This window comes from Rhinolophus ferrumequinum, chromosome 23 (genome assembly GCF_004115265.2).
Source record: "Rhinolophus ferrumequinum isolate MPI-CBG mRhiFer1 chromosome 23, mRhiFer1_v1.p, whole genome shotgun sequence".
Lineage (NCBI taxonomy): Eukaryota > Metazoa > Chordata > Mammalia > Chiroptera > Rhinolophidae > Rhinolophus > Rhinolophus ferrumequinum.
In genome coordinates, this window is record NC_046306.1 from 25,539,423 (window position 1) to 25,561,026 (window position 21,604).

A 21,604-nucleotide genomic window follows, 5' to 3' on the forward strand; every position below is an offset into this window, starting at 1 on the left:
GAAGGTGATGTAATTTGAGGAAAATGGAGACATAGAAGAGAAGTCTTAGCACTGTAGGACTCATCATAAAATATAATTTCTAAAGTTCCTGTATGGGAACCTTTCTGCCATTTTGGATCCTGCATGCTTTGGTGTACTTAATAATGCTGTGGTCCTTTCCTGCAAATATACCAAGATAGGACTTTGCATCTTTAGGTGGGTGGTAAAACCCCTGAAGTTCAGCCTGCGTCCCCTGTATGGTAAGGATCTTTAGAACCCCTACTTGTACGGGAAGGTTAGCTTATTCCCTCATGTCTGTCCTGAATGCTCTTTGAAAAGAACAATAGTTTTTTTTTCCCCCGAGTGTATAAATATACTTGACTAAACAGTACATGGTGACTCTAATGTTTTCTAGTTTGTCCTTCATTTAGTGGAGCTCACTGAATTGATTTCATGGCACGCTAGTGGGTCACAGCCCACACTGAAAAGCCTTTGACCTTGGCTGACATGGTGGGAACTCTAAGTGTCTCTCTTGGTTACTTCCCCAGCGAACCACAGCGCCAAGCAGTGCCGGACGCCGTGTGCCTTGCGGACGGCGTGTGGAGAGTGCACGAGTGGCAGCTCCGAGTGCATGTGGTGCAGCAACATGAAGCAGTGCGTGGACTCCAATGCCTACGTCGCCTCTTTCCCCTTTGGCCAGTGTATGGAGTGGTATACCATGAGCAGCTGCCCCCGTAAGTGAGAAAGGAGCCCGAGCCACTCACGAGTGCCCTGTGTGTGGGTGACATCTCCTGCTGTGGGGCAGTACTGTTGGCCTCTGAACATTTTAGGCACGAGACTAGACTTGACCTTGTGCCCTGGTCTGTCCAGAGACTGCCTGATGAGGACCTTCATACAGAATGTAGCACAATAACACAAGTAAATAAATGCAGGATGGATCACAGAGTACAGAAATAACTTGCCCAGCTTCAGTATCACATTGCCCAATCAGTGTAAGGTTGCCACATCTTAATCTTCTAATTCATTAAAGCAAGTGCTTTCCAATAGGTGACCTCTAAGGTCCCTTATGTCTCCAGCAGTCTGGGATTGAGAGAGGAGGGGAGGAGTCCCTGTTTCATGTTGGGCAAGATATTGAGCTCCTCAAATTTATGATGTCATTTAAACAATCATAACAAAATACGAATTTTGACTCACGGATTTTGAATAGTCTGTCAAAGGAAAAGGTAATTTAAATACAGTGAATTCAGATCTACATGTGATAGTGAATTGCAACTTCTGTTTTGTTAACAGCTGAAAATTGTTCAGGCTACTGTACCTGTAGTCATTGCTTGGAGCAACCAGGCTGCGGCTGGTGTACTGATCCCAGCAATACTGGCAAAGGGAAATGCATAGAGGGCTCCTATAAAGGACCAGTGAAGATGCCTTCTCAGGCCCCTACAGGAAATTTCTACCCGCAGCCCCTTCTCAATTCCAGTATGTGCCTGGAGGACAGCAGATACAACTGGTCTTTCATTCATTGTCCAGGTAAGATGTCTCGTGTATACAAAATCAAGCGTTTCACTACCTATTTACAAAGACTAAAACCTTGAAAGCTACATTACTTCAATGGATTTCCTGTAAGAAAAAAATATAACATCATTTTAGGAGAAATACTTTTACATGTAAAGTATTTTTACTGTCAGTTAATGAAAATGCTGAGAATTTCAAGTGAGTTGTTTTGCTAACTTTCATTACAAGCATAATGAAATAAGTTCATCATAAAAAATTAAATATTACAGATGTAGATAAAATAAAAACTGGAATTCCTCTTTTCATCTCCAGTTCTTCATACCCTTTATCAGGCTAAGAAGTTTTCCTTCTGTTCCTAGCCTTTAGAGGGTTTTTGTCATGAATTGGTGCTAGATTTTGTCAAATGCTTTTTTGTTATCTGTTGTGATGATCATGTGGGTTTTGTTCTTTCATCTACTAATACTATGTATTACATTGATTTAAGGATGTTAAAACAGCCTTGCATTTCTGGGATTAAAGCCATTTATTTGTTCATGATGTGTAATCCTTTTCAATTTGTTGCTGAATTCAGTTTGTTAGTTGGGGATTTTGTGTCTGTATTCATGAGGGATTTCTTTTTTGTGATGACAGTCTGGCTTTGGGATCAGGGTATTACTGGCTTCATAGAGTGAGTTGGGAAATATTCCCTCCTCCTCTATTTACTTGGAAGAGTTTGCAAAGGATTGGCATTAGCTCTTCTTTAAGTGTTGATAGAATTTACCAGTGAAGCCATCTGGGCTTGAACTTTTCTTTGTGGGAAGATTTTTGATTATTAATTCAATCTCTTTACTTACTATAGTCTATTCACATGTTCTGTTTCTGCCTGAGTCAGTTTTGGTAATCTGGGTTTTTCTAGGAATTTGTCCATTTCATTGGAGTGATCAAATTTATTGGCATACAGTTGTGTTTTCTTGCAGATAGTTCTTAGCCATATGTGTTCTTCTGTTTAACCTATTGAGGGTTTTTTGTTTTTTGTCTGATTTTGTTTTATCCTTTTTCATTTTGCAAGGTCTAAATATTGTGAGGTTTTTTTTTTCAGAGTTTGCTTATTTTATGGGTGCAATAATCTCTCAAGCCTCTTTGAATATACTAAAATTAGTATTTTTCATTCTCTTAAGTTTCTTGCATTAACCCTTCCTTCAGAGTTGGTTGCTCCTGCATGTTTATCCAAGTAGTGCTTACATAGGTTGATGATTTTCTTGTACTGGTGGCTCCTCAAGATTGGTTTGTATTTAAAACTGAATGTCTAGATTTATCAGTATTAGGTGTACAGAGCTGTTGCGAAGGTGTGGTACGCTGTCCTAAGGTAGAGGCTGGCTAGCCAGCAATAGGGCTCTCGAGCTCTGGTCTGATTTGACTGTTACTAAGTGGTCTGCGTTCCTCCCTCCGTGGAGAAGAAAGGAGCAGCAGGCCAGGGGCATGGATGCATTTGGCATGTTTATGGTTGTCCCAAGTACCCCTCCACCATGGGTACCATGGCAACCTAAAGATAGCTGGGATATTGCCCTGGTTTTTCTTTATGCCCTTAACCTCCTGTGTCCTGCCCACCCTACAGAACTGACCTTTCCTACTGCAGTTTCCTGGACAGATGCCCCAGGTAGCTGTTGAGCAGGCACAGAGCATGTCATGAGGGACTTCCGGCTGTCCATCACTCTCCTAAGGCCTGCTCTGGCTCTCAGCCTCTGCTGGGTTGTTCAGATGTCAATTGGGAAAGGGCATCTAGTCAGTTTGTACCCTAGGATTCAGGTGTCTCAACTCCCCTTTTTCTGTCAGATCGGCCCTGTCTGCTTTATAATTTTTAGAAATTCCTCAATACTTAAGAAGTATCTCACACTACTTCTGATAGCACTTTTTCCTCTTATCCCATACTCCTATTGATTATCTTTGTTTTTATATTTGTTCTGCAATGTCAGTAGGATTTTGAAGGTGAGAGAGAGAAGCATATGTTCAATCTTTTTACCTTGAACCAGAATACAGATTTTTTTTTTTTTTTTTGTAAATGCTTTTAGGTATTACATTTTCTGTGTGTGTTGTGCTTTGCCATTTTGCTCTATAGTCAGCCCTCTGTATCTGTGGGTTCTGCATCTGCAGATACAGAGGGCCGACTAAGGGACTTGAGTGTCCACAGATACCGAGGGATGACTATATACATAGTTTCTCATCTTTACAGGAGCAATGTGTATATATCACACATTTTAAGTAATTTGGATGCAGTCATAACTGACGTAGTTATTTTTTTTAGGTTTTTCAACTGCATTTTATATAGAATGATTCAAATACCTGCAGGGATAGGGTAGAAAACATGGTAAACAGGACAGGTGCAAAGCTACGGAACGTTGCTGAGATGGTAGGAAAAAAAACAACAAAAAGCTGTTGATGAACTAGGACAGATCTGCAAAAGTTGCTAAAAGAATAGATCTTAGACAATTAGCATGAAAAAGAAATGAAAATTATGTGATGTGATGCAGGTGTTTACTAACTCTATGGTGATAATCACTTGGCAACAAACAAGTATTGAATTAACACATGTACATCTTAAACTTACACAATGTTGTATGTCAGTTATAGCTCAGTAAAGCTGGGGGGAGAAAAGATCTGCAGAACCAGAGATTCTCTTCACTATGGTACAGGTGTGTGCTATGAGAATGGCTCCCCCACCCACAGAAGTCCAGGCTTCTATGCCTTTCTAGTAAAATCCTGTGTACATCAGGAATCTTATTAGTTCCACTTATGGAAATGTTTGTATATAAAGATGGTTATTTTTCTGAAAATAAAAAATTGCAAGTAAACTAAATATCAGATCTAAGGGAATGATTAAATAACTGTTACGTTTCATAGAAATCATTATGCCATTTAAAATTTTGTTTATGATTGACGAAATAACGTGGTAAAATAACACAAATGTGTAAAATTCTGTAGAAAAAATACTGGAAGGAAAGATTCCAAATGTGAGCAGTGATCTTTGGGTGGTGGAATTACATATGATTTTTCCCCTTATAGTTTTCAAATTTATTATCCTGAGCATATATTATTTTTTACATTGAATAAGAGCAAAAGTTATTTTTTTTAAATGGCTATGTCCTTTAACCTTGCTGTGGTATATTTCCGATTTTCTGGGCTACCTCTTTTTTGATGTTTTGATCTTATTTCTCAAACTAGTTTTTAGCGGGCCAGTTTTTATGATTTTGTATTAGAAACAATAAGGAACTTAAACAGATAATTGCAAATAAATCTTGTGGAACTTACTCCACCCAGTTCTACTGTGGGATGGGCCCCTGAAAATTATTTTTCTTACAGCTTGCCAGTGCAATGGCCACAGCAAATGCATTAATCAGAGTATCTGTGAGAAGTGTGAGAACCTGACCACGGGCAAGCACTGCGAGACCTGCATATCTGGCTTCTATGGTGATCCCACCAACGGGGGGAAATGTCAGCGTAAGTCAAATCCATCCATCAGGGTTACTGATTGCAACCCAGGAGGAACATAGTGCTCCTATTTGACTTGAATATCTAGGAGAAGCTACATGGTTTTGGATACTGCATTTCTTAAATCATGCTTGTCAGGAGCTCCGCTGAGCCTGGGAGAAAGTGACAAGAGCTGCCACCTATCAGAGCAGCCAGATAAAGCAACAAACCAAAAATGAAAAAATTAAGGCTTTAATTACTTACTGCGATGTTATAAGCAAGAGGCTTAAACGGGAGAAAGCTTTGACTCCCCTTGGTCTCTCCTAGAATGGCATGCTGGTTTAGTATCAGGTGGATGAGCACAGATGTGTGGGGGACAGGGGAGGGGATTGGCGTCTCACTCTTGAGGGAGCCCTGAATAAAAGGCTCAGCAGAAGCCTCCTATGGACCCTGGAGTAGGAGGGAGGTAGAAGGGGAAGGGCTGGGAGTGAGAAAACACTGGGGACTGAGAGTGGGGAAAGTGTCTTCAAGGTTTCTCCGTCCTCCCCCATAAGGAGGTTCAGCAAAGTCACCCGAAGAAGACCTCTGCCCAGGGCCTGATACAACCTAGGAATGAAGGAGCCTGCGCTAAGAATGCAAATATGGGAAAGAGGTGGCCAACCAGGGGTTCCTGAGACCTTGGCTGCAACTCCTCTCAGAGACTTCTGCCCAGGCCTGTGTGGAGGGCAGCTTTCCCTGCAAGGCCTGCCAGGGAAAGCCTCTGGTTGGCAGAAAAAAATCACACCTAGGTTTTTAACCAGGAGCCGGACTCCTTAGTACTTAAGGTATATATTAAAGATTTAAATAGTCCCATGTTTCCCTATATATGTCAAATAGATTCCTGCAAGCAGTAAGACACTTTATTGTTAGAACATAAATTATATTTTTTATAAATGACCAGTGATACCAATGAACTGTTTTTTGATTGTTCTAGTTTCCAATGGAAAAACCCTTAAGGTTTTGAGCAGGGCAATAAATAAGGAAAGAATATCTCTAGCTACACCCCAAGTTCCACCTCCAAACTCCTTAGCATGGCCCTTGAGAATCATCCCAGAGCAGCCAGAAGAGAGCTGTGTTCCAGCGGTATATCCCTTAACCTCTCTGGGGTTCAGTTTCCTCGTGTATAAAATGGGGCTATTAGGGTGGTTTTTGAAATGAAAGCAGAACAGTGCATCTCATAAAGTCAGCACTCAGTAGGTGGGAGCAGTTCTTCTTCTAATGTCAGTTCCCACCACTCTCAAATAAAATTTGTTGCTCAGATTAAAAGATATTCAGTAAAAATATTTTCCCACTCCTTGTGAATAGACTTCATTAGATAGTAATCAGAGTACCTAAGTGATTGATAAATGTATACAAGGCATTGTGCTGGCAGCCACCCAATACACAGGTGCTTATATTATCCCTGTGATCAAGCGACCTGCCCAAGTTCTCACTGGGAGATGTGGCTCCGCTGGGGACCCCGTTCAGGATGTGTGACTAACTGCTGAGTGTGGTTGTGCCTCCACATACCTGGACTGACAACCAGATACGCTGGGTCTGTGCCTTGTTGCCATCATCTCCACATCTGCAACTGCCATCTAGAAAAACTACATCGTCTTCTGTGGCATTTCTGGGACCTGAGTGCAATTGTCTAGACCTTAGAGCTAGCTTTCTTCTTCAGAGTTGCAATTCACAATAGAAAGCACGATTTTAAAATGCTGTGAGGGGCACCAAGTCCTCTTAGAATTGTATTTTCCTTCAGCCAAGGACAATACCCATGATTTATTGAATGCTTCCTGTGTTTCGTTCATGTATGATCTCATTTAATCCTCTCAACAACCCTGTGAGATGGGTACTGTTATTATTCCATCATATAGACAAGGAAACTGAGACTTAGAGGGCTTAAATAGCATGCCCAGAGTTACAAAGGAGCTAAGTGGAGGGGACTGAACTCAAATCCAGGCACTGACTTCAGACCTTTGCTTTTCACTAATACACTGCACCCCCTCTCCATACTCAGCTGAGCCCAGTGTTGAACGCTTGTGTTTCTGACTCCAGTATGCACGTTCTTAACTGCTGCACTATTCTATTTCACAGGTTTCTTTGGGTGATTTTTTTTTTTTCTCCACAAGATTTATTTAAAAAAGACACCTATCTCCAGCCTAATGCCTTTAATTTAGTCACAGAAAAACAGGGTATAAAGTGCAAAGATATTGAGCATATTGAAGTATAAAATTTATCATAGCTCACATACGAGATGAAAAAAGGTGGAGAGGTGTTGATGGCTAGAGGAAGGAGATGGTAAGAGTTGTTTTCTAAACGAAGGCTAAGAAGAAGACTGGGCAGGGTGGTGAGTCGTGAAGGGCCTCTGAAATGCTGACCTGCCGTTGGAATCCCACCCAGAGCCCTGGTGTGGTTTGAAACGTGACCATTGTGGAGAAGGTACCTCAGCTGAGGCTGAGCTCAGCCTAACCAGCTTTCCCTCAGGGGCGGTCATCGCTCAAAGCATCTTCATGGGGGCAGGACTGTCTGTGTCCCTGCACCCACTGGCTGACACACTGGGGAATCTTCATAAATGTTTGTTAAATGAATGGAAGAATCATAAGAGTGAAGAACAGAGTCTGTTGAAAAATATCACAATAATGGTTGCTTCAGATGGCAGCAGAAACTGGCATTCTTTCCTCCTGTCCTTGGGCTTTTGTTCCTTTAATGTTGCCTTTACATTATCTGAGATAAATCATTAGCAGAAAAACATAAATCTTGTTCATTGAATGCGTTTATTTTCATCTTGGATTTCCTATCAAATCCAATTGAGACAAAATGATTGGTCGTAGGAAAAGTCTCTGACAGGAGTAATCTTTTAAGCCAGCCGTGACCTCTGTCCCTTTCCCTCCTCCCCAGCATGCAAGTGCAATGGGCACGCATCCCTGTGCAACACCAACACGGGCAAGTGCTTCTGCACCACCAAGGGCGTCAAGGGGGACGAGTGCCAGCTGTAAGTACCATCCTCCCGGACCCCTGCCGCGGGCCGCGCCGGATTTAGTGACAGCTCGAGCTTGATCGGCTTTCATACTGAAGAGGTTGTCTGTCAGTTTAGCAGCAGTTCCTTAATGGTCCTTTAATTCACATTTTTATGTGACACAGACACCTCCTGGGTTGCTGACTAGTCCTTTAACTTGAACCACTCCTCGATTTTTGTCCTTTCCGGAGATTGCACCCTTTTCCCAAAGAGCGACTTGGAGGAGTCGGTGTTCCAGGACAGTATTTTATTTGACATTTTGGTTGTGTAATAGTAGAGACGATCCTCTTGCCTTGAACACATGCCTCCCAATTCTTTCATTTTCCTTGGTGAAGTGTGGCAGGTGTCTTCCAGGGGAGAATCTAGAGTCCCCGGCCATGAGGATGCAGATGGTATCAGGCAGACATGGAATTTCAGCCCTGGCTGAAATTAGTGGTGTCCAGGAGGGATTGCTCTGGTTACATGTTCTAGTTTACACCAATGTATACGTTTACTGGTTTACTGGTTTACTGGCTGTGCCTTCACAGAGCAGGGTGTTCTTGAGGCAAATCACTTAACTGCACTGAACCTCAGTTTCCCCATTTATCAACAGTGGGGCTATCGATAATTGTTTTTAGTGTCCTGGGCAGTTGAAAGAAGTGAGATTGTTCCACAGTTAATGTATACCTGTCTGCCTCATCAGAAAACTCACAGAACACGTGCTCCAGGTTTACTCATTCTCTCAAGAAGAGACTTAGTGAGAAATCTTAAGTAGTACCCTGTTTCCCCGAAAATAAGACCTCGCCGGACCATCAGCTCTAATGCGTCTTTTGGAGCAAAAATTAATATAAGACTCGGTCTTATTTTCGGGGAAATATGGTAGCTTGGCCCTCCCAGGAAGTACCATATGTCCCCAAAAATAAGACCAGGTCTTATATTAATTTTTGTTCCAAACAATGCATTAGGGCTTATTTTTCGGTTAGGTCTTATTTTCGGGGAAACACGGTAATGATGCTACCAGTAATTGAGGCCTTGTTAGTGGTGTCCAGGAGGGATTGCTCTATTTACATGTTCTAGTTTACACCAATGTATACGTTTACTGGTTTCATGCTGCCCTAAAGCCAATATGTGAAGAAAAATCTAACCAAAGATTAAATTTAATTTTTGAATCTACATTCCTTTAAACAGCAAAATGTAACAGAGCAAAATCAATCCCTCCTGCCCTCAGTTTTGACATACAAGGAAGAAATGAGGTGTAGGTCCAGTGAAAGACTTTCTTTCTTTTCAAGAGATTTAAATATAAGCAGTGCTGATAATCACACTGGATAAAAGGACACAATATCCCTGTGTTATTTATCTGGTAAAGTGCTTGACCCAAGCTTCCCCTTCTTTCCTCATAGTTCATAGCTGTTGTGCCTGCCTAAATGGTTTCGCTGATGTTTATAGATGATATCTGTGGGGAAATTAATACTTCTTTTTAACTAGAATTTATTTTTTCCCCAGACTGGTGAACCATGTCCACGGTTTTAAAAGAACGATTCTTTGTGTTTAGCCTTCTCTCACTTGTATTTAAAGAATAGGATCAGTTTATCTAGGGAGAATAGGAAAGAAGTGAGAAATGAATATGTCAAAAATGTCTTAAATGCACTTTTAGAAGAATATTTCGTCCACACAAAAGTGAAAATGTGTTTTCCATAATTATAAGTTAGGATCTAGATTTATCATATTTGGGTTTATCTCATGTGCTTTAGCAAGTGTTTATCAGTTGGTGGTGGTGTGTGTGAACTGCTGGGTAGTCAGCATTGAAAATGAATGCAAACTCTTGTTAGTTCACCTGATTTGAGTAACAGTGAAGAATGTAATTATACTAACTCAAAAACTAGTTTATGTTAAAGGATTTACTTGATTTTAAAAATGATTGTAGATTCTCTTTTAAATAGCACTAGAAAATAACATTCATTTTTTTCCCCCTGCTAGATGTGAGGTAGAAAATCGATACCAGGGAAACCCTCTCAAAGGAACATGTTACTGTAAGTGTTTTCGTAATTCTTATTTGTCTAGAAGCAAAGTAGTTTAGTAAAACTTCATTATTGTCTGTAACATGGTTTGAAAATATTAAGTGCTATTGCAACATAGCAGTCACCCACAGAAGTGTCCCCTAATTTGATGTATTTACATTCTATTAGGTTTAATACATATATGAACACTATTATAAGCTGCTTCAATTGTGGTTGCGGTTTATGTTAATATGTCCATAGCAGATATCAGGCAAGTGTACAGAGATACACGTCTCTGGTTTCCTTGTTTATGTTCACTTGAAACCTTATTTTATTTGCCATTATCTGGTTGGAGTCACCAAATTTCATATTTTAGGCTATAGATGAAAAACAGAATTCTTAAAGTACATTGAAGTTACCATTCTCTCTGAAATTGATTTGTGTTAACTACCTATTTAGGAAATAATTTATAAAATAAATCTCTAATGATTAACTTGTAATGAAAGGTAAATCTGGCAAGGTGATCAGGTCCTTTTGGATAAATGCATTTCCTTCCAGTAGGCCAGATTATGGAATGAGAGAAAAAAGAGTTAGTGTTTTGGTATATCCACTATAATTATATCCCTGCTTTCCTGAATTGAATAGTGTGCCTTCAAAATTCATGTCCACCTGGAATAAATGTAAAAATATATGTTTTCTAGAAGAAAACAAGAGAAACATTTCATGATCTTGTGTAAGAAGGAAGAGTTCCTAGATACGATTCCAAAAGTACAATTCATAAAAGAAAGTTATTTAGTGGGACTTACCAAATTTAAAACTTATATTTTAGAAAATACCATTAAAAAAATAAAAAACAAGCTACAGACTAGAGAAAATGATTGCAAAAGCGTACGTATAATTGGTAAAGAGCTTGTATCTAGAATATAAGAACTCTTACAACTGAACAAGGAGACAATTCCAGTTAAAAACAGGCAAAGATTTGAATAGACATTTCACCAAAAAAATATATGAGTGGCCAATAGCACGTGAAAAAGTGGTTAACATCATTAAACATTTAGGATATGTATATTAAAACCACAGTGAGATGTAACTCTAGAATAACTAGAACCAAAAGCCAGTACTAAAGCTTAATAGAAGACAACTGGATTCTCACGTCACATCTCTTTCTACATCCTGTTGCAATACATCTTTGGTAAAAGTACATGAAAAAGAGCTGGCCTCACCAGACATTTAGTTGGAAAATGTGGAGTATTTTAATAACCTTTCAGATAATTATGGATGTTATCCTTTGATACTGTACCAAAACCAGAAAACTGGCCTTTTTTTAAATGTTAGTTGCCATGTGGAACCTAAAACCACATCAATGAATTTTTTGTAATCTCGTACATTATAATTATCTCTCTATCTTGAAAAATAAAAGCCAATACCAGGGTTTAACAATGATGTAGAGAAACTTCATACATGCTTTGTAAGATGTGAAATGGTATAGTCACTTTGGAAAACCATTTGGCAGTTTCTTTTTTTTTTCTTTGTTGAATAATTTGTATTAGTTCCGAGTGTACAAAACAACATAATGATTAGACACTTACACCCTGGCAGTTTCTTAAACAGTTAAAAGTATTTTGCAAAGCAAAGGAAACCATCAACAAAACAAAAAGACAACCTACCAAATGGGAAAAGATATTTGCCAATGATACATCTAATACAACGATAAATTTTAAATACCTAAATTTATAAAGAACTCATGCAACTCAACACCAAAAAAAACCAAACAGTCCAATTAAAAAATGGGCAAAGGACCTAAATAGACATTTCTCCAAAGAGTACATCCAGATGGCCAGTAGACATATGAAGAGACACTGAACGTCACTAATCATCAGAGAAATAAATGCAAATTAAAATCAAATGAGATATCAACACACCAGTCAGAATGGCTGTCATCAATAAATCAAAAAACAACCTTTGTTGGCAAGAAAAGGAAACCCTTGTGCACTTTTGATGGGAGTGCAAATTGGTGCAGCCACTACGGAAAACAATTTGGAGGTTCCTCAAAAAATTTAAAAGAGAACTACTTTATGACCCAGCGATTCCACTTCTGGGTATTTATCCGAAGAAATCCAAAACAGTTATTCAAAAAAATATATGCACCCCTGTGTTCACTGCAGTGCTATTTATAATAGCCAAGATATGGCGCATCCTAAGTGCCCACCAATAGATGATTGGATAAAGAATATATGGTAACGTGGTTGGACCTAGAGGGTATTATGCTAAGTGAACTAAGTCAGACACAGAAAGACAAATACCATATGATCTCATTTATATGTGGAATCTAAAGAACAAAATAAAAAAACCAAAAAAACAGATCCATAGATACAGAGAACAAACTGATGGTTGCCAGAGGGGAGAGGGCTTAGGGCCTAGGTGAAAAAAGGGATTAAGTATAAATTGGTAGTTACAGAATAGTCACGGGGATGTAAAGTAAAGCATAGAAATACAGTCAGTAATATTGTAACAATTGTGTATAGTGCCAAGTGGGTACTAGACTAATGGGGGATGTGTCACTTCATAAATTATATAAATGTCTAACCACTACTCTGTACACCTGATACTAATATAAAGTAATATTAAATGTCAATTATATTTGAAAAATAAATAATAAATAAATGATTTTAAAAGGCTGCATACTGAATACTGCCTTTGAAATTCAAAGTCTTCTGTGGAAAAAAAAAGCAATTAAAAGTAAAATTACCAACAACTCCTTATTTATAGCACTGTATCCTTAAGCAAACCATAGCACATAATAGATGTTTAGTTAATATTTGTAGGTGAGTTGGATTGGAACTTAAAATCTCAACCAAGGTCATGATATAAGGAGGGTTTGGTGGGTTAACCCAAACAAAATGATACTGCCCACACACTTGATTTCTTTTGAAAAACTCCCATTCCCTGGTTATAAGTGAGCCAAAATTGCTTTCCTGGCTAGTGAATATTTATGAGAAAATTAAGTTATATCTCCGGAGACCTGTTCTGTTTTGTTTTATTTCACTTTTTAAATATACATGTCTTTCTTTCCATAGATACTCTTCTTATTGACTATCAGTTCACCTTTAGCCTATCCCAGGAGGATGACCGCTATTACACAGCCATCAATTTTGTGGCTACACCTGATGAAGTAAGATTTAAAAATCTGCTCTCTTTGCTTTGAATTTGTGTGGGTCTTTTTCTTGGTCGTTAAGGATAGAAGCACTGCCTTAGCAGTGGTCTCCAGAGTGAAGCACACAGGAAGATGTTTAGAGGTACAGGAAAGAAATGTCAGAACCTACAGTTTATCTCCTGTCTGTCTAACAGGCAAGAACACAGTGTTACTAAGATTTACGAGGATCTGATACACAGACTGACATTGACTCCACACATACACATACTTGGTTTGCTGATCACCCCATTGCATCCCCATACAGATAAGGAGAAGAGACTGCAAGGGGAACTCCCCCATCAGAGGGGCAGATGACAGAGCCCAGACTTACTCTCCCAAAGTGGATCTAAGGCTTAGAAAGCATCCATAAAGAAATCGTGGATTGAAATTAGTTCCACTGATGCAAGGAAGTTGGGAAAGGTGACACTTCTGCTCCTAGAATAAGTTGTTAGCCTCATTAGGAGGTAAAAACAGCAAAGGTTTAATCGAGTCCAACAAGAAGACAGCCAGAAATCATTGAAATTATTAAGAGGACTATTTGAAATGTAAGTTTATATCTACTGTCGTTAATGATGAACCCCATCCTGCCATAAGGTACTACCTAGTGGTAGAAGGGAGCCAATACAGCATGACATTTAAAAGTGAAGCTTCTAGAACATGGAGACACACCTACGTAATTTCTTCAATGAAATATAAAGTCATTCAATACCCACTCCAGTATATAATGCAATTTTTCTAAACTTGATGATAAGTCATTTATGAACCTTCTTGGAAGTTTCTAATTTCTCATCAATATACACAATGCCACTTACCATTCCTGTCACAGTAAGTGTGGCAAATAATACATGGAAAACGATACAACAGTAAGCCAAAGTGTATTCCTCTGTTAACAGTTGGTGTCAACAAACGTTGCTAAATTAAAATAAATAAATCTATCAGTAGTAGAATAGAGTCCACAGTGTAGGATGTTTACTATACAATTAAATGAAAATAAGATTTGTTTTTTTATAGTCCATTTCAATGATAAAATCAAGAAGAGATAATACTAGAGAAGATTCAGTCTCGTGAGTGAATAGCTTTTGAAGTAAAAATAATAAATGACTTTAAATGAAAATATTTTGTGGCAAAATTGTGTAGGCATATCATTTGACTTGAGTGGCTGTGTTAAGTGGAATTTAAGAAAAAAAGGTTTTAGAATAATGTTATAGCAAAAGTCACACATGAAATTTATTTACTACCTTATTCAGAAACAAGTGGTTGAGGTGCTCAGTCTTTTAGGAAGTAATTGATGTTGTTAAGTTTATTTTAAATAAACATAATAGTACTTGGTAATACTTCTTATCGAGGTGGGGAGTAACCATGAAAGTCTTTGGACCTCTCTGGAGTTCCCTGTTTATCTTATGACAGGATATTTCATAGTTATTCAGTGCAGTGTGTGTACTTCCTGTTTTATACAAAAGCACTAGGATTTCAAGTTTATTGATCCTTTCCGAGGATTGCTAGTAATTGTTAGTACTGTGCTGCTACTAACAATTTTATTAAAAATATTAAAATGTTAAAAATATTAAAAATAAATACTTTGAGCTATCCCTTCAAGAGGAAGATGAGATTATATCAATAAATGAGAAAGTAACTGCTTTGTGAGATTAACTTCTGCTTTGAAGATCACATTTTGAAAATGGTTATTTGGAAATGTTTCCATTGTTGTGATTTTTTTTCCTGTAAAAACTATCAAAATTAAAAAAAAACTATCAAAAGAGCACCCTTAAAAGTCTTAATTTTCTAACTTATTTTATGATCTTAGAAAATGAAAAATTTCAGCAGGATTGGATCCATTTGTGAACTATAAGATCTGATTCATTTGCAGAAATGACTCTTTGACCCCAAGAAAGAGATTTATTTGCCAAATTTCAGTGAAAACTAAAAATTAGTATTATAATTTACTCAGCATGGCCAACAGTGTGCACTTCTTCTAGTTGGCTCAACACATTTCTCACAGATATCTTTTCAGTCATTAAAACCAAGAATCAAAATAAACTAAACTAGCTCTTCAAATCACTATCTCTACGTGGTAAACAAGATTTTCAAAGCTAGTAAAGCACATTCAGTCATCTTTCTCTGAAATAATATTTTTAGGGAGAGAAAAATGTTATTCAAATCATGAATACAAACAAATTATTTTTTTTATTTAGTTTATTTCAGCTTATAAAGCATATAATGCTTTTTAATTTTTTTCTTTTTACCAATTTCCTTTTTGGAGAACTTTATGTACTCAATCTATCAGGTCAGAAATACATAGGTTGAATTTATAAATACATATTAAGTGTTTATATGTATGAATACACATATGTATTTATAAATAGATTATTACAAGTCAAGTGTTTTTACTGTCCAGATGTTTGGATTCCCAGAGGATGCTTAGGAGATTGAGCTCCCTAACATAGGTAACATAGGTCATGGGGAGTTAAGTCACTGTGATCTGGTGAGGGTCTTTCTTTTTTTTTTTTTAATTTTTTATTGGGGAATATTGGGGAACAGTGTTTCTCCAGGGCCCATCAGCTCCAAGTTGTTGTCCTTCAATCTTGTTGTGGAGGGTGCAGCTCAGCTCCAAGTTCAGTCGCCGTTTTCAGTCTTTAGTTGCAGGGGGCGCAGCCCTCCATCCCATGCTGGAATTGAAACGGCAACCTTGTTGAGAGCTCGCGCTCTAACCAGCTGAGCCATCCTGCTGCCCTTCTGGAAGCTCAGCGGCAGCTTGTTGTCTTCAGTCTAGTTGTGGAGGGTGCAGCCCACCATCCCATGCGGGAATTGAACCGGCATCCCTGTTGTTCAGAGCTTGCGTTCTAACCAACTGAGCCACCCGGCCGCCCGAGGGTCTTTCTTAAAAATATTTTTCATGGAGTTAGGCATTTGATAAAACATTAAATTCCATATACTTTTGTGAGAGAGAAATGAAATTTATTTGGGTTATATTGCTTATATTGGTTAGAAATTTTGCTAACTTCTGTGAGTTTCTCTTAAGACATTGTAAAATATCTGCTTTATAATTAAGAAAAATGAGAGTAGTGAAATTTAATTACTGCTTTATTTTAAATCTGGAAACTGTTATAATTTTCTAATTGTCTGTACTTCTCATTAGCAAAACAGGGATTTGGATATGTTCATCAATGCCTCCAAAAACTTCAACCTCAACATCACCTGGGCTGCCAGCTTCTCAGGTAAAAACACACCTAGAGATGACCTTCCGAGTGGAGGTAATAGGTTGAGAACTTGATGCAGGAGTTGAGAAAGGGGGCTCAGGCGACAGACAGATGGGTTTGAAACCCCCTTTTGCACCTTATTAGCTGGGAGACCCTGAGCAAATGTCTAAACCCCTCTCTACACCTTAGCATTATTCCTCATTAAGAGAGGATACCGTACTTATCTCCTCCAGTTGTTGTGTACATTCAATTAGGTCATACATGCCAGTGTCTGCCATGGTGTCAGGCTCAGTCCATGATCAGTACCACTGCCCTGCTGCCACTACTGATAGCACTGCGGCAGCGCTGTTGTGTCAGGAGATGTTAGGAGGTGCTGGGGAATGTGCTTGGGAAGTAAATCAAGCTCTAAGAGCACAGCCTTGCTATCTTTTTTATCTTACTATGATTCACTAAAGAAGATGTGCTGGGCAGAAACATCTACTAAAAAAGGATAGGGTGGGCCTTATGTAGTGGTTAAGAACATAGCTTGACAGACCTGGATTTGAATTCTGCCTGTTACTGCACTGTGCTACTGGGCAAATTATGTAAGCTTTCTGAGCCAATTTCCTCATGTATCAAAACACCTAGCCTTGTAGAGCTTTAGGAGAAGTAAATGAGATAATAAACGAAGTACTTTAAATGAGATAATAAACGAAGTACTTAATGTGGTGCTGGAAGCATGGTAAATTCTCACTAAATAGTAACTATGTTTCATCATTATTATTGCTATACGTTACTGTTTTGCTCAAAACACAACCAGTTAGACTGAAGCAAAATAAAATCGTTACCTTTGCACGTCACTTTTTATGTTTATCATGTCTTGAAAAATTGTATAGAATTCAGAAAAGGTTCAGAAACTTGGCAGTGAGGAGAGACTTTTAAGAAAAAGTCTGAATTATTGGAGCATTTGTCTTGAGAAGGGCAACAACTCTGAGTATATGAATGATAATTTGAAATGACTGTCTCAATGAGGACCTGCCTGTCTTACTCGAGTCACAGGATTTAACTCAGACATGGGAAAAATCTATTTCATGAATCTTGATACACGCTAGAATTCCTGGCTAAGGAAGAACATGGAAAGTTGAAGGACTGTTTAGAAATAGGATGGGTATATACCTGATAGGAGGACATAAATACAGTTGTAGCTGGTAGCAGAAGGGACTGAGCGACACCTACAGCTTCTTGCTCCCCATTACTGTTGAGACTTGAGGTCACTGCTAGTCAGGAAGTGAAGGCTGAATCAGTGTCCCCCTGGCGGGGATCTGGAGCCCTGCCGAGTAGGTGTAAAGGGGAAATGCGGAGCAATTGAATTGTTGTAGGCAGAGTGAATGCCACTGCTCATTAATAGGATTCTAGTGGTATCTGTATTTTCATGGCCACGTGCAGCCTGTTTCAGTGAAAGGGAGTTGGAGGGGTTTCTGGTAAAACCATTCTAGTTAAGGGCACAGGTTTGTGTATCAGCTTTCCCAGCTTCAAATCCCAGCTCCACTTCTTGGTGGCTGGTGTGACCTAAACCAAGTTACTTAGTTTCTGTGAACCTGTTTCTTGGTCTGTAAATGAGGATAATAATAGAGTTGTTAGGATTAATTGAGACTGAGCTCTTAAAGGCATTCCTGGGACATAGTGTTTAGTAAGTTATAACTATTATCCTTATTATTAATGAGGGTAGATTCTGCCCCCCAGCCCCCACCCCAATGGCTCTTCTGTTTCATTCTTTTCTTCCCAACAGCTGGAACCCAGGCTGGAGAAGAGATGCCTGTTGTTTCAAAAACCAACATTAAGGAGTACAAAGATACCTTCTCTAATGAGAAGTTTGATTTTCGCAACCACCCAAACATCACTTTCTTTGTTTATGTCAGTAATTTCACTTGGCCCATCAAAATTCAGGTAAGATATGCTTTTTGGTCCCCCCTGCAGACATGGTGAAATCTCTTTAGTGGAGATTAAATTCAGTACTTTGGAATGTGTGGTAAATGAGATGGTCAATATTGAGTTGCCTCTGTAATATCTGTGGGAAAGGAGTGCTGAGTACAGGAATACTGTAAAGAAAATGGTAGTGTGGGGCTGGTGTAAATCACTTATGAAGGAAAATTATCAGCGCTTTTGAAAACAAGGTGGCATATGACAGATTTGGTAATTACAACTGCACCTTCTTCATTGAACACTTGCCATATAGACGCCTGTAGAGTTACACAAAGAGCTTCCCTTCTGGATAGAATAGGGTGGGTATAAAAGAAACAAACACATGTATAACCAGTGAGAGCCAGAGTGTGGAGAGTGCCACATGTAAAGATCCCCAAAATGCTAGCAGAGTTTAAAGGAGAATAGGACAGGGTGTAGTGGGAGGCAATGTAAGGTTCCATTAAAGGGCCTAGGCCTTGTAGTCACACAAACATGGGTTTCAGTCCTCGCTTGCTCCTGTACAATTCATGTAGCCTCCCCACATCTCAGATTTTTTTGTACATGTTATCTAAAGTGTAGGTCTAAGGGTTCATGTGACCTGCTGCAGCCGCTGTTGTTACCCAGATGCTCATTTTCTCTGTTCCCCGGGGACCAGTGGTGTGTGTGTGTCTCTCTCTCTCTCTCTCTCTCTCTTTTTTTCTGTCTCTCTTTCTCTCTTATCCTAGACCCATTGTGCTTTTTATAACCGTCCACCACTGTGTCCTTAAGGCATTGCCTCGATACTTTCTGCTTTTACCCTCTTCATTTTGGCTAAATGTAGAATTTAGGAATAGGTGGACTTTCAGGGGGGACTGGTTCACGTTTGGCCATGGAAGCATGGTCATGGACTGGGGCTGAGGCTGTTTGCCGGCTTTCAGAAGTGTGATCAACTGAAGCAAGTCATCACTGATACATTAGGATGGGTTTGCAATCTAGTTCTGGTGGTTTTGTGTCCGTGCCATGGGACTGTGACTAAAGAGTAGTCTTCTTTTCTGGAATGTGGAGGACAGGCTGTGTGTTGTATTTTTTCTTACCACCCTCTTTCCTTTTTCTGTCTAGCTGGTCTACAAATTTGTTCATCCTCTATAATCTGCTTCTCCCTTTGCTCTTACATACACTCTGCTTCCCTCCTCAGCCAGCCTTCTTGTAAGCATTGACCACACTCCCTATTTCTATTTCCTCCTTTTTATTCACCCATCAGCGCACGACAGTCTGCCTCCTTCTTTCACCACGTCCTGAAATGGCCCTGTCTTAGTGCATTCCAGTGACTGAACTCTCCAGTCCCCTCAGCTTCTCGTAGAATGATTTGAGTCACTTTCTTGCCTTCCTTGTCCTTTCTTTCCCTGATTCTCTGGCCAGTCTTTTTAGGGAATCTTCTTCCTTAACCATTGGGGTTGTCTGGGATACAGGCGTTGGTTTTCTTGTGTCTTCATCCCACAGTTTCCCTGGGTAATTCCATCCCACTTGTAGGACTTATGGTAGTACTACTTCTGTACTGGTGATTCTCGGTGCTCTGTCTCCAGCCCGGTACTCTTGGTAGCAGCCTAGATATCTCTGCCTGGACATTCACAAGCTCCCTGCACTGAGCATATCATCAGTCTGTGGCCTTAGCCCCAAACCCTGTGCTGCTTTTCTCAGTGAATGGTACCACCCTTGGTCCTGTTGCACAAGCCAGGACCCTGGAAGTCATTTGCATTCCTGGGATAAACCTGACTTGGGAGTGATGTATTCTTTTCTTATTTTATGTATTGCTAGATTTAGTTTGCTAACTAGAACGTTGTATCTATTTCGTGAGTGAGAGAACTTCCGATAATTTTCCTTTCCTGTCCTTGTTATGGTTTTTATATCAAGGTTAAACTAACCTTTAATAATCATATAAATTGAGTTTTATTTCTTTCCCATTTCTGGAAGAGATTATATGAAATTAGAATTACGTGAACCTTGAATACTTGATAGATCTCTTGTAAAGTCATTTTATTCTGATGTTTTATTTGTGGAGTTTTTTGTACCAACTTCAATTTCCTTGGCTGCTGTTATATTCAGCTCCCTTAGCTGGGTGTTGAGGTCTGAGTTCATCTCCAGCTCAAGAAGAGCCTGGATGCAGGACTCGAACTCGTCCAGCTTCTCGCCATTGGGCTTCTCGATCTTCATGCTTGAACCGCACGTGTTCTTCTCCTTCGTGAGTGCTGGCCTGGGAAGAGCTGTTTCAAATATTTTCAAATGGATCGACACAAAGTTATTCACATTGTCCTCTAATCTTCGCAGCATCTGTGCTTCAGTGTACTGAATCGTACACTTAAAAATAGTTAAAATGGTAAATTTTATTTTATACATATTTTATTCCAGCCAAAAAAAGTTTTAAAAGTTGCAGCAAGATATTTTTTGTAGATAGGGACAGGCTTATTCTAAATTTGTAAGAAAAGGCAAAGATTCTAGAATAGCTGTAACAGTTTTGAAAAAGAGGAATAAATGGGAGGAATCACTGTATGCAGTGTTAAGGCTTATTACTTCACTGCAGTAACCAAGAGATTGTGGTTGTTGGTGGAGGGATACACACAAATCAACAGAAGAGAATAAAGAAGACTGAAAATTAGGTTGGTGCAAAAGTAATTGTGGTTTGAAAGGTTAAAAACAATTGCAAAAACCGCAATTACTTTTGCACCAACCTAATAGAACCATAAATATATCCGACTCATTTTTGACAAAGGGATAAGGGCAATTCAATGGAGGAAGCATAGCCTTTTCAACAAATGGTGCTGGAACAGTTGGATAACCATAAGCAAATAAATGAACTGCGAACTAAACCTCATATCTTACAGAAAAATTGACTCAATATGGATCACAGATTTAAATGTAAAACATAAAGCTATAAAACATTTGGAGAAAACGTGCATCCCAAGGTTAGGCAAAAGGTTTTTAGACTTGACAACAAAAATATGACCCATAAGAGGAAAAATTGGTCTACATCGAAACAAAAAGGTTTTGCTCTGTGAAAAACCCTGGAAGGAGAATGAATAAACAAGGTACAATACTGGGAGAAAATATTTGCAAACCATAGTTCCTTCAGAGCCCTTGTATCTGGAATATAAGAAGAATTCTCAAAATTCAACGTTAAAAAACAATTCGTTTAGAAAATGGACAAAAGACAAGAAGAGACATTTCACCAAAGAGGATATACATATGTCAAATAACCACATGAAAAGATATTCAGCATCAAAACCTATTAAATGCAAATTGAAACCACAGTGAGATATCACTACACATCTAACAAAACAGCTAAAATTGAAAA

At 39.0% G+C, this 21,604-nt stretch overlaps 1 protein-coding gene across 6 annotated transcripts in view; it reads left to right on the forward strand.

Annotated features, from left to right (window-relative positions):
• The window catches only part of ATRN (attractin), a 142,525-nt gene that overhangs the window by 77,091 nt on the left and 43,830 nt on the right, over positions 1 to 21,604 (forward strand). For all 6 annotated transcript variants that reach the window (XM_033095114.1, XM_033095109.1, XM_033095111.1 and 3 more), the window contains exons 17-24: positions 528 to 713; positions 1,270 to 1,503; positions 4,825 to 4,962; positions 7,852 to 7,945; positions 9,926 to 9,978; positions 13,023 to 13,117; positions 16,275 to 16,353; positions 18,104 to 18,261. In XM_033095114.1, coding sequence (XP_032951005.1) covers positions 528 to 713; positions 1,270 to 1,503; positions 4,825 to 4,962; positions 7,852 to 7,945; positions 9,926 to 9,978; positions 13,023 to 13,117; positions 16,275 to 16,353; positions 18,104 to 18,261 — 1,037 coding nt within the window. The remainder of the gene's footprint in view (positions 1 to 527; positions 714 to 1,269; positions 1,504 to 4,824; positions 4,963 to 7,851; positions 7,946 to 9,925; positions 9,979 to 13,022; positions 13,118 to 16,274; positions 16,354 to 18,103; positions 18,262 to 21,604) is intronic.